This window comes from Gadus macrocephalus, chromosome 14 (assembly GCF_031168955.1).
Source record: "Gadus macrocephalus chromosome 14, ASM3116895v1".
Lineage (NCBI taxonomy): Eukaryota > Metazoa > Chordata > Actinopteri > Gadiformes > Gadidae > Gadus > Gadus macrocephalus.
The window spans coordinates 12,593,612-12,607,144 of record NC_082395.1 but is presented as its reverse complement, the minus strand read 5'-3'; the positions used below and the strand labels follow the sequence as shown (position 1 = coordinate 12,607,144).

Here is a 13,533-nt window from a genome sequence, read left to right as displayed (position 1 = left end):
AAGAGACACAGTACTCTTCTAGGCACAAAATAAGAAGATAGCTGCCACGTTAGTTATGATGTTGTAATGATTAAGTATTGATGTGATGATTATGTTGTTATGTCATCAGGAAGACATATTGTTGTATTGTTCTGATGATAGCTATGATGATATGATGCCACGATGATAAAGTTGTCATGTTTGAAGAAACAGAACAATCTCTTCTTCGGGTTTGTTTCCTACAGCTATCCTTCACTCAAATCTGGTTTGAGTTTTAAAGTATCACAGTGAATCAAAACATGCGCAAAATGAATGAAGTGCACCAGACAGTTAAACAACATCAGTTGCACAACATCAGACAGCCACTGGCGCTGACATCACACATCGGTTACATCACACGTCGCGTGACACCAGGCCTCATGGGAATTGTAGGATCAAGGCCCCAGGAAATGTTAGACTTCAATCCTCCTGCTTTGAAAGTCGATATCAAAGATGTGAGATGAATCAGAAGCCGGGCTGCTAGCAGCATAACCGCCACAGCTAACGCTCACCCACCGCGCTGCTAGGAGGCTGGTAGCAGGCAGCGTAGGGAGGACGGAGGGAGGGAGGAGGGGGGAGGAAGGGCGGGAGGGCGGGAGGAGGGAGGTTGGGTGTTCAGCAGAAGGGTAGGGCGTGGCGGTCTGGTCATCATCAGGTACCCCAGTCCGTCTGCTCCACCCACCTCCTGCCCAACAGCATTGGGGTGGAACGGAGCAGATGGCGAACGTATGACATCGTCACCTTCGTCAGCTTGAAGGTGACGTATTACGTCATCACGGACGTTTGCTGTAGAGGCAACGGCAGCGGGGAAGTATGGAAAAAGTTTTTTATCTTCTTCTCTTGATATGTTGCAGCTAGTTTCAAGGTTGGAGATGGGCGGTGTGCTGAGTAATAGCAACCAGCGTCCTGCTCCGCCCCCCACACACACACACACACACACACACATGCTCATATACACACACAAACTCACACACACACCTTCACACTCACACACACAGGCATGTACACACTTATACACACACACACTCATACCTTCATACACCCAAACACATTCCCATGACAAACACTGACACACTCATATACACAAGCACACACAGGCATGAACACACTCAGACACACACATACACTCCATTCACACAACACTCACAAAAACACAAATCACAAAAACGTACTCGCTGGCATATGCTCGTCCTACAGACACCACATTTTCCAGACATACACACACACTCACAAATGTTCTCTGTCTCACACTCGGTACATCCACCATCACTCACACCCACACACCCACAAACATAGACACAGACTCTTTCTCTGGCAGTCACACACACACACACACACGCGCAAACAAACACACATAACCCCTCAGCATTAAGGTAAATAAGGGCTTGCAGCAGTGGACCAATAAGCAGGGCCGCTGGGCAGAGCTGTTTGTGTTTCCTCCCAGCCTCTCCGGATCGTTCATCTCTGCTGTCAGGTAAAGGGCACTCCAAGAAGGTGAAACCGAGCTTTTTTTTAATAAGGCCACCTCAGTTTCCATAGTAACCACAGGAAAGCATTACAGGGGCGATGATGAGAGAGCACGGCCCTCTACCTGGCATCCAGGGGAATGCGGGCCCCATTGTCGAGTCAGACATTTATAGTCTCCGGCCACAGAGAGGAAAGAGCTGTTCTCGACGAATCACAGTGGAGCCCGGAGACCCTGGTGCCGCTCTGAGCTTCAGGAGATTAATGAGAAGAGATTCACACCTGGCTGTGGTCCAGGTCTCCCAGCTAAGAGGTGTGCTTGGTTCATAACAGTGGTGATGACGAGGCCACTGATGGGGCCTGGAGAGAGGGCCGCTCATAGAGCGTCCCTGATAGAGGCCCCCCCGACAGAGGCTACCCGATAGAAGCTGATAAAGGCCTGACAGAGGACCTCTGATAGAGGCCCTCTGAAAGAGGGGCCCTTGATAGAGGTTCCCTGATAGAGGCATCTGATATAGACTCTGAAAGCTGTCTTCATACAGAGGGCCCCTGATAGAGGCCTCTGATAGAGACCCCTGGTAGAGAGCTCTGATGGATGCCCCTGCTAGAGGTCCCTTATAGAGGACCTCTGATAGAAGGCCTCTGAAATAGAGACCCTGATAAACATCACTGATCGCGGCACTGACAGTGGGCAACATTTAAAACATTTCACACAACAAAATGACACACAATGCTGAATTTCCTTTCCCTTTCCTTATAATTTATGTATCCATATTTTTTCCCGGTAAAACTCAAACTAAATAATGAACAAGATTAGAGAGCCGAGCAGGAACTCTAACCTACTCTCTTCCCCCACATGCTTACTACCTACAGCCATGCAGTACTCCACCGAACAAGAGAGCATGGGTCGAAAACCACCAACTAAACGTTTGCTGATGAATTGTTAACGTCAACTACATTCTCCACTTTGTGTCGGCAAAGGGAGCCATGTTTCCTTAACGAACAACTTAGGAATCACAGCAGCAGAATTGACGAGCGAGGCACACGTTGTCAGATGCCTGTAGCCGGGAGATAAGCTGTGAGAACGGTGTGAAGACGCACTAGTTTTTTGCCAGCCTTCCCTGCCATAACAGACAAGAACTAGCGTTTCAAATGACAATGAGCGTGGGATGCGACGGCTGACTGTTGACTGGTGTTTCCTTCTAAGTAAACGAAAAGCATGAGACCCCATTTAGTAACAGACAAGGACAGCCAGATTTCAACTGGGGCTGGAGGTGATCCAAGACATCTCAAATATCTTTTGTCCTCCTCAGCGTCCTCCTCAGCCAACCCCTGCTGCTGAGAATTGATTCATGAGCCGCCACCATCGAGCTCCCACTCAACGCCGTCTTCCACAGACTAGCAGTAGGCGTCTTACAATAAGATTCATATGCCCTATCCTTGCCCCTTAAGGAAAACAAAACCCTAAATCAACTTGGTAGTGGTAAAGATTGATCCTAGTCAATCTCGACTGAGAGGCCCAGCTTTAAAAACCTGAATTTAAATTGCCCTGAACTTTCTCTGTATTGACTCTCTAACCCCTTCCCCAAATTACCTATCTGCATACACTGTCCAATGCCTACCCTTAATGACCTGTCTGTATTCAATGTCTAACCATTTCCCTTCATGATCGGTCTGTTATACACTGTGTAACCCCTACCCTTAAAGACCTGTCTCTGTATGCATTGTCCAAAACCCCCGAATTACCAGTTCTGTGTGATCCCCTCTCAGAGAGGGGGGCGTGTTATCGCCATGGTAACAACCCACGGCCACTTTGTGATACTTTATTGTACCATGATGCATGAGCGTTATAATGAGCACAAACCGGCATTATACAATTAGTGTCAGGGAAGCTTAACCCTCTTTCTGAAGCTAACATCAAATTTAGCTGCTGCCTAGACATAGCTACACACACCTACACACACAGTGGCATTATGCTGTGTTCAAGGAAGCTAAACTCTCTCGGACGCCGCAGTCAACTGTTGCCCAGAGTAGAGCTCTAGACTTCCAAAAACACCTCAAAGCCCGTGTACCTTGGACTTGAAAGCCTCAGAAAAGGCACTTCGTCTTCATGAAGAACTCCTGCGTTACCTGCGTTCAGAGTCAAGTTGAATGTTTCCAAACTGCTGGACGCAGACTTGCAAATACATTTTACTTCTCTTTTCTCTAAAGGATTTTAGTATCAGTGACAAAAAGGCATAGATGTTGACGGTCATTCAAGACATATGACCATGTTTAACAAAGGGAAAAAAATGGTCTCTGGATTATCCAACACTTACTAAAAAGATAATCCTGACATAGTAACCAAGTTATTTTTAAAAATCTAAAATCAAAGTTCCCCAAGAAACCATCGGTATGTTCTTCTCAACTTTTGTTTTACCTGAGGTTGTCGTCTTTGTTCCTCACTATGTTAGCTAAGCTTCTATTTTAACTAGACACAAAAGCCACATTGAGGCAGACATCACCTAAGGCATAACAACTATATTTTTCTTGTTGCTGGCATGGCCCATAGGAAACGGCCCGAAGAAACAATCATGGACTACTGGGATTGGGACCTGACCAGCGAAGAGCAGACCGCTGTGCTGTTGTAGACTGCAGGATCCAGAACACTCTGCTGAACAAAACACCACCCAGGCTTTGTGGGGTTTTGGACCACAACAACGTCAGCTTCTCCTGAATGACTAAAAACAGGGAAGTTGTCTCATTGTATGAATAAAAGGGAAATAAATCCCACTGCCATGAATGCAAACTCAAATAGCACAAGCTTAGACTCACACACACGGGACTTGGGGTGTGAGGGCGTGCAGGCCAAAACCATGTAGGTTGTGCTGGCCTGGAATTGGACCTTCTCAGTTCTCAAATGAGTTAAGCAGTTTATCTCCAGCCACCAGCTTCCTCTGTCCTTAAAAACCTCCCCTCGCTCCCTCTACCTAAACCCCCAATTGAAACGCTTAAGTACTCCCTATATCTCCTCCCCCCTCTCTCTCTCTCCCCCATTGCTGTCTGTTCCCTATGTTCAATAATGTTTTTGAAGATTATTTGGCTTTGTGTTAGGTGTTTCCTTCGAGTGAAAGTAGGGACAACTATTGGCTCAGAAGTCTGGAACTAACTCTGCTGAGAGAGAGAGAGAGAGAGAGAGAGAGAGAGAGAGAGAGAGAGAGAGAGAGAGAGAGAAGAGAGAGAGAGAGAGAGAGAGAGAGAGAGAGAGAGAGAGAGAGAGAGAGAGAGAGAGAGAGAGAGAGACAGAGAGAGAGAGAGAGGGACGCCAGAGACTAATAAAAGCCTTGATTTGGAGTCTACTATTGGGTCTTCATTGTACCTTTGAGGTACTTTTAAGTTTCAATATTGGGGTTGACTTAAATTCATTCATCTCCTCCCCTCACCTTTTTTCCTCCCCTCAACTTCTTCTTGTTTGTGTGTGTGTGTGTGGCCTTGTGAAAATTCTGGCAACTTCTTTTCTGCTGCCTGTCTTGGCCAGGACTCCCTGTGAGAAGAGTTACTGTAACTCAATGGGACCTTCCTGGTGAAATAAAGGTTAAATAAAAATAAAATAAATAAAAATAAAAAAAACTTCTACCTCACCCCTCCTCTCATGTTAACTTAAATGCATTTTTTACACAGGATTCGTTTTTACAGAAAGTAAGAGACAATATCTCTCTCACATTCCCCTGCCGTTCACTCTCTCTCTCTCTCTCTCTCAATCCCCCCCTTTCCCTTCCCTCTCACACATCTCCCTCCCCCCCCCCCCCATTTCTGTCTTCCCTCTCTTAGGTTAGTGAAGGACATGGATGCATTATATATTTGACCGTGCATGCTTAAGGTTCCCTGTGTATTTAAACTTTAAAGAGCTCATCACTAGGTACACTATAAGATAAATGTCGGGTAAATTAATAGACTGCCAAGTCCTTTTACATTTTACACCTTTTTTTTGGTTGTTCGCTGCCAGAAAGCATATTGATCACATCCACCTATGCTTCATAATCATTAGCATTACACATTGTGTCTTGTTGATAAGGCTGGGCTGAATTAAATGAGAACATGGTTATAGATAGTAGTCAGTGCTATGTTGTTAGCCCCACTCACTGGCTGAACGGCGGTACTACAACACCAAATCAAATGAGGGAAGAGAACTCAGATTCTGGTATGTTGTTTCTACAAAAAACGTTTTGAACATTATCAACTTTAGCCCTCAAAATAGGATACGCCTCTGCTTAAGTAATCAACGTAGAATATATAAATGGCTTCCAATGTGATGATAAATATTGTCAGAATGTTTCCAAAGGGAGTTCACTTACTTGAATTACCACCAACCAGCACCAAACAACAAAAATGAAGCTGCGCAACTTTGAACACAGGCAAGACAGAACGGACGATACAGGTGAGGTGGGTGAAGGTTAAGGTTATTTAAGAAGGCAGGGACGTAAAAGGTCATATGGTAACATACACAAACGGACACTTCTTTATGGAGGCTGAGGTTCTTAGCTCCTATCTTACCCACACCAGGCTCACATTGCTAACGTTATTAATTAAAGGTACATTCTGAATAGATGGATAGAACAGATGGACGTGTCACCCGGCGCACCAGTGAAGGAGAGAGCTCTGCTTGGTTGACCTCGTCAGGGGATTAATAAAAACCTGTTGTTGTGTTTAGTTAAGGGTGTGGTGTTCGCGAGTAGGACGGGAGACCACAGGTGTGTACGCAATGACTGCATTATTAATACAGGCGTATTGTTAACACAGCCAAACGTTCTTCACACTCATTTATTTAGAGATGCCCTTAAAAGTTAAAGGCATATTATGAAAGCTTTCCATATTCAAATATTAGATAAATGACTAAACCTATGTTATATATTTTGCATATAAGTTATGAGTTATGTACTTAAATATCTAAATTGTTTTCAACAATGTTCAAACCCAGAGGAATCTTTAGTTGTAGTCACGGTAATGGCCCGTTACATTTTGGTGGCATGTCAATGGTGTCATATGCCATTTACCCCCTAACTATCAGGAAAACAGTAATTCAGTAGAGTCCTAATTCAATGATAGGATATTTGGGGGTCATATTTACGTATAAGTGGCTAAAGTCAGCCAACAAGTTAATTCACTGTTTCCCACACAGCCTTTACTTGGGTGGTTCATTTTATAATAAAAAGTGTGTCAATCCGAGAGAACGATGCCATCGATTGATCGTTTTTTTAATTAATTCTGTGCACACACTGAATCCAAACATGATCCTGCGTGGGAGGAAGGATCGTTGTTGGATTCTCCCCATAGAGAAGACGTCTTGCCGAATTAATTTATAGAGCCAATCCGGTGCCCACATATCAGTTTGAGGAATGCCAAAAATACGTAATCTCAAAAGAGTTTTTACACGCAAATTCGTTTTGTGACGGCTTTTTTTGGATTAAAGAAAGTCTGCGATAGTTTCCACTAATATACACACCACCACAAATAGAACCACCTCAACAAACTACGTCTTCTGTTATTGTTTTAATGAGCAACCCCTAGCAGGAGAAATTTCATACCTTTAAAAGAACAACAAACTACAACTACTTTTGTTTGTTTTAACTGAGCATGTTGACTAATGATAGTACTAACTATTTATATTCTCTACATCCTTGTTGTGACGAGCTACACATCTTCCAAGGTGTTTAATTGATGGCCTGCTTGTGATTTTCCAATATTAATTAAGGCATTCTAAAGAATCCTGGTTGCTAACGGTTGTCTTGGCAACACAGGCTTCATGGGTATAGTTAGACCCAAACAGCTTGTGACGATTTGAGATTCACTCTGTCACTCACACATAAGACATAGACATGGTGTGCATGAATGCATGAGTGTATGCATGTGTGTGCGTGTTTGTGTGTGCCGGCTTGCATGCCTGCTTGCCTGCCTGGGTGCTCGTGTGAGGGAAGGGGGAATGATGGAACAGGGCAGTATATGGCAGCCTGCCAAACTGCCTTGGGTGTGTGTGCGTGTGCGCGTGCGTGCGTGCGTGTGTGTGTGTGTGTGTGTGTGAATCTCTTTTCGAGTGTGTGTGTACTTTTGTGTTTATCACTTTCTCTAAATGACGTTTTTCGTATGTTTGCTTATGTGCTTTGTGTGTTTTGTGTGTGTTTTTGTGCGTGTATGCGTTTGTGTGTGTGTGTGTGGAGGTTGTGTATCCATGGCGGCTGGACTAGGAATGAAGGAATGTGGTAAACATTGGGAGCGGACAGGGACATATTGCTTCCTACCCTGTCCTTCAACCACAGGCTGCTCCTGTTTTAGATCTGCAGTCACGCCCTGATACGGCACCTGACCGAGAAGTACCCGGCCGAACACAACAGTGACCAACAGAACCAAGCCAAGCCAAACGCTAGAAACAGACCCTGGCGGAAGGTAATAAAGCGAACCGAGGTCAACTAAATGGTAGTAAATTAGAACCGAGCTCAACTAAAAGGTAATAAACAGAGCCTGGCTTAAAGGAAATAAACAAAACCAGAGCGGAACCAAACGCTATGATCCCAGTTAAACAAAATGGTTATAAACAACTACAAGCTTAACCAAATGGTAGTAAATGGAGAACCTAGCTTAACCAGAAGGTAATGAAGAGAACCAGCCTCAACACAGTGAACAAAGCTTAATTAAACTCACTGAGCAACATATTGGCCAATATCAGAATGTCTTACTGTTCCTTAGCTAAAGTTTTTACTTACATATGTTTGATCATTTTAAATATACCTTTAATGTGAAAGCATTTCAGAGGAGTTTATGGCAATACATTTTGAACAGTAATCTGTTGGGACACATTGAGATTGTTTTATGTTAGTGAAGACAAATCTAGAATCGATGCAGTTTGTCTCCAAGTGACAACAAAAACAGTTCAGAATGAGTCTCTCATGCAATATCCTTCCTCTCATCTTCTCTCCTCTCATTTCCCCTCCACTCACCCCCTCTACAATCTTTATTCTCTACTCTACCCTCCTTCAGCCCTCCCCTGCTCTTACATTCCTTCCTTAATCGTACCCTCCTTTACTCTGTCCCCTCCGCTCACCTTCTATCATGTCCCACCAAATAGACTAAAACCAAAGTTAGAGTCGCCGTGGGTGAACTAGGCCTGCCAGTACAAACTGAAAATGAGGTCATCATGGCCCTCCCGCACGTTTCATACGGCCATTTGTCGCACACCCACAAATTTTTATGCAAGAAAAAGGACGCAAACAGTAACAGAGAGGCGGGAGAGACACATTGTGTGTGTGTGTGTGTGTGTGTGTGTGTGTGTGTGTGTGTGTGTGTGTGTGTGTGTGTGTGTGTGTGTGTGTGTGTGTGTGTGTGTGTGTGTGTGTGTGTGTCTGTGTTTGTATGTGTGTGCGTGCGTGCGTTTGTGTGTGCATGTGTACCCGGCTTCCATCAGTATTCAGGGGGTGTTGAGATGAAAGCCCCTCTGCTTTGATCTTATCTGATTGCTACGTGTCTCCTTGTTTACCCCAGACCCACATGTGAAGGTGTGTTGAACCCCCCTATATCCCTACCTGCCCTTGCCTGACCTCGTTACACACACACACACACACACACACACACACACACACACACACACAGTTGCACACAAACAAAAATACACAAACAAACAGTCACACACACACACACACACACATTCACACACAAAGATACACAGTCACACACAAACAAAAACACTCATACATACGCAGTCACACACACACACAAAGAAAAACACAAAAACAGTCACAATCATTTTATAGAGACAATTACCAGCCATCACATAACCTCTCTCTACGGCCATAGAACAACGAACATGAAAAAGATTTCTGATAACAGTGACCCCCAGCTCCGCAGGTGGGTGAAGCTGTAGTAGGACCGTGACCCCACAGATATGTATTCCCCTCTGTACTCTGGAGCCCGAGTCCTGCAAAAACCCAGCATTAAAACCACCAGCCTCAGGTGATAAGATTAGAACCAGGGAGGTAAAAATACTGCTATGGGGATATGTTTCGCATAACTGCTTTGGCAATGTCAATGATTATTTTCCTTTGCAATAAACGTATTTCTAATTGATTTGAATTGACTTGAATGGACTTAAAATAATTTAATCAAATTTAATCTAATTTCATTTAATTTCATTTAATTGATGTGCAATGAGCACATTCAGGATGTAATTCTTAATAATAATAATTCATTCATTTTCTATAGCGCTTTTCAGTGACCCAAAGAAGCTTACATAAAACACAAAGAGGGAGATGACAATCAGGGGGGACAAGCGGAAGACAGCACAACAGAGAACAAAAGCAAGGTGGAGTGTGATAGTAGACAGGGATAAGGGTGGTTATGGGTAGGGGAGGTCATAGGCTTGGGAAAAGAGGTAGGTTTTTAAACGCGATTTCTTGGACGGGATGTAATCCTGAATTTGCTTCAAGGATTTTTAACGTCTTGGAAGGTCGCAAGCACATCAGGAGTGGACCACATCCGGTTCGTGGTGGAGATGTGATCAGAGGGACAGATTAGTGTGAATGCTTGTCATTCCGAAAACCCCAAATCCCACACACACATCAACCAAGCACCCCCTGCACAACACACTCTCTCTCTCTCTCTCTCTCTCTCTCTCTCTCTCTCTCTCTCTCTCTTTCTCCTACTCTTTGTCACTGTCTATCTCTCGCTCCTTCAGTTCCCCTGTCCGTCACTCTCTCATTCTCACTTTTTGTCATTCTCTCTCTCTCTCTCTCTCTCTCTCTCTCTCTCTCTCTCTCCTAAATAATTAAGTTTTAGTTTAATTCACTCTTTCTCTATTACTCTCTTTCTGTCTCTGTTCTCTCTATATCTCTGTCACTAGCCCTGTGTCCATTATTCTCTCTCTCTGCTATCTCTATCGCTCTCCCTCCCTCTAGACTCATTATCTCTCTCCTCCCCAACTTATTCTCTCTCTCTCTCTCTCTCTCTCTCTCTCTCTCTCTCTCTCTCTCTCTCTCTCTCTCTCTCTCTCTCTCTCTCTCTCTCTCTCTCTCTCTCTCTCTCTCTCTCTCTCTCTCTCTCTCTCTCTCTCTCTCTCTCTCATCACTCTTTTATCCAGGAGCTCTGAAACAACTTCCACACTACCCTCATCTTTCACTGGTCGACCACACACATACACACCTCGGTTTGACAGATACTGGCAGCCTCTGTTTCCGGGGTGTTGACAGCGTCTGTCAGGTGAGAGAGAGTACGGACGCTCCGAGGGCGAGCGACAGGGTCCTTGACTAATGACATCGCGGGTGACAGAGCGATTGCATCATAGATCTACACCGGGCTCGACTAATGGAGCCATCAACATCCCAGCTGCATACATGTGTTATCTAGGATGGTGTGAGTGTGGGTGTGTGTATGTGTACAAATAGCAGTACCCTTCACCATTTTAAACCCAGGAACATGTTTGCAACAACCAATTTGTCTTTTGTGTTGATTCGTTTTGATTTTGGAAGGATAATCTTTATATTAAACAAGCCAAAAGTGTGTAGAATATCAGACTTACCTACCGTATCCTGCCTGTGTTACACAACTCACAATGAGTGTGATCTCGGTTCACTGTGATGTCATTTCTCTGCGATATCGAGTCAACGTCGTTTTCTTTCACTGTGACGTCATTCGGCGTTGATCGTGTCTCACAGTGATTGCATTCTACGGTGGTGTCACTGCGACGTCACTGTGTTGTGGTTATGATGAGGAGCTTGGCCACTCACCTCCGGACGACGTCGGCTCCGTTCCAGCAGGACAGGGAGTCTGCGGACGCCAACTCCCTGACACAGAGCTGGTCGGCTAGACCCCCGTAGTACGCACGCCACTGTCGCAGACTGCTCAGGAAGTCCCTGGCACGTAGGGATATAGAGTACATACATATATGCATATGATATATGTCATAACACACAGACGCTTTAGCTCACAACTTATAGCAACACAGCAACAGTTAATGGTTTTGTCTGTTTGGAAAGTTATCTGTCTTCACATTACTCTCTAATGACATTCATAAATATCAATTATTTTGTTTCAGATATTCAGTGTTTCATATAAAATTCGATGGTAATCATTTTTATGATTTTATTGGTTGTCAGCTGTAAAGGTTTGTACTTCAACTAAAAAGGATCAAAAAAAGAGGACAAATACTCTCTCTCTACACTCCCTCCCTCCCTTCTCTCCCCATCCTCTCCCCCCTTATCTCCCTACTTACTTTCTCCTCCCAGCCAGGGTGTCCCCTTTCTCTTTTGCCGGAATTTGCCCAGGGATGGATGGAGTGCTGATTGGCTTCCAGCTGCTGGCGGACTGACCGGGTGTTCTGATTTGAGGACCACACAGACGATGTACCTGTTGCACCAATGAAAGAAGCCGGCTATTTATCCTTCAGCTGTACAGGGTCTTTGTATGTTTGGAATGTCTCACTAATTACCATATTATTGGGTCTGTTATGGTTGCTGATTCACGGTTGTCTGAATTTAAACTGTTGCTAGAATTAATTCACAATTTCAGTGACCATATATGGCCACCAGATAGAGCTGTTCATTCTCTGTCTGACCAGATCCTGTGAAATTGATGGTGTTTTGTTGTAAGGTATTTTTGCATGTATGTTTAGGCTTATATATATGTATCTAGCTATACGTTTAGTAATGTGGATAATTCAAGATATTTGTGTATAAACATAAAATATAATGACAATTCTGTGTGCACGTGTGTTTAAAAGAGTTAATCTATTTTATACAATATATGTACTGTATGTGTCTGTACAAGCATGTGAATACATATGAAACGTACACATACACATCCAGACATTGTCAAATACACGTGCATGTTGTGAAATACACTCCCGCCATTTCCAACAGTGAGGGCACAAATGCAGACATTTCCTGCAAGACCACAGACAAACATTAAATCAAACTGTAAAATACACACACACACACACACACACACACACACGCACACACACCTGAGCGGCGAGAGAGGGTGCGTTGCCCTGAGCGTAGGCCACGGCGTCGTGCAGCAGCATAGGGGCCCCCAGGAGCACCTGCTCTAGGTCCTGGGGGCCCTGCATGCGTGCCGAAAGGCCCTCCAGTGAGCGCACAAAATCCCTCCAGAGAGGGTCTATCTCCGCCACGCTGGCCAGGCAGCCGCGCATCACATTGAGGCAGTAGCCCATGCAGGGCTGGGATTGGGTCAGACCCTGAGGAACACAAATACACACACACACACACACACACACACACAGTTAAACGCCAACACATTGAAACACAAACACACAGCATTAAACACGCACACATACACACATTCAAACTAATAAAATAATTAAATACACATGCATTTGAATACACAATCATGTTTAAACATACCTATAGTAATATATATACTTGTATAGTAACCCGAAATCCTCTAGCCAAATATCTTCATGATATCTATTGTTAGATGGTGATCTCAACACCTGGCCTGCATGTGCTGCTCAGGTGACCTCTGACCTGGCAATGGGGACAGTAGTGCATCTTGAGCAAGGCGTGCCTGCACTCGCGGCTGAGCTGCAGGTGGTCCGTAGTGTTGATGACCTCTATGCCCAGGTGCAACGCCTGGAGGAGGAGCTTAGCTGTCGCGCCGGACCGAGCCATTTGATTGGCCAGGATGCCCGGCGACGCGCCAAAAGGCCTCAGCTCTCGCCGCGTCGACCTCACGCACTCTGCGTAGCCGGAGTCGATGTCGCCGAGGCCAGGGTCGATCAGGTGACCGTAGACCGATGGGAAAAGGCCGTCTAGGAGTCGCTGGAGGGAGGCGTCCGGGCTGAGCTCGGAGCCCAGCAGGAAGAGGCCCACGTCGGTGAAGAACTCCCGCATGGCGTCAGCGCTCCCAGCCGCCATGCTGGCGTAGGACTCACGCAGTAGGGCGTTGGTTCGGTTCTCCGCCTGCTTCATCAAAACCTCAAAGCTCTCTGGAGAGAGAGAGGGAGAACCTTTATATTAGTACTTTATACATATATATCTTTTATCTTTCACTTTTGATATTTTATCAGAC

At 44.9% G+C, this 13,533-nt stretch overlaps 1 protein-coding gene across 2 annotated transcripts in view; it reads right to left on the bottom strand.

Moving 5' to 3' along the window:
• LOC132471863 (glypican-5-like) overlaps positions 1 to 13,533 on the bottom strand; it is a 121,707-nt gene that overhangs the window by 85,452 nt on the left and 22,722 nt on the right. For both annotated transcript variants that reach the window (XM_060071186.1, XM_060071187.1), the window contains 4 exons: positions 12,990 to 13,450; positions 12,467 to 12,700; positions 11,717 to 11,850; positions 11,232 to 11,357 (listed from right to left, as the gene is read on the bottom strand). In XM_060071186.1, the coding sequence (XP_059927169.1) occupies positions 11,232 to 11,357; positions 11,717 to 11,850; positions 12,467 to 12,700; positions 12,990 to 13,450 (955 nt within the window). The remainder of the gene's footprint in view (positions 1 to 11,231; positions 11,358 to 11,716; positions 11,851 to 12,466; positions 12,701 to 12,989; positions 13,451 to 13,533) is intronic.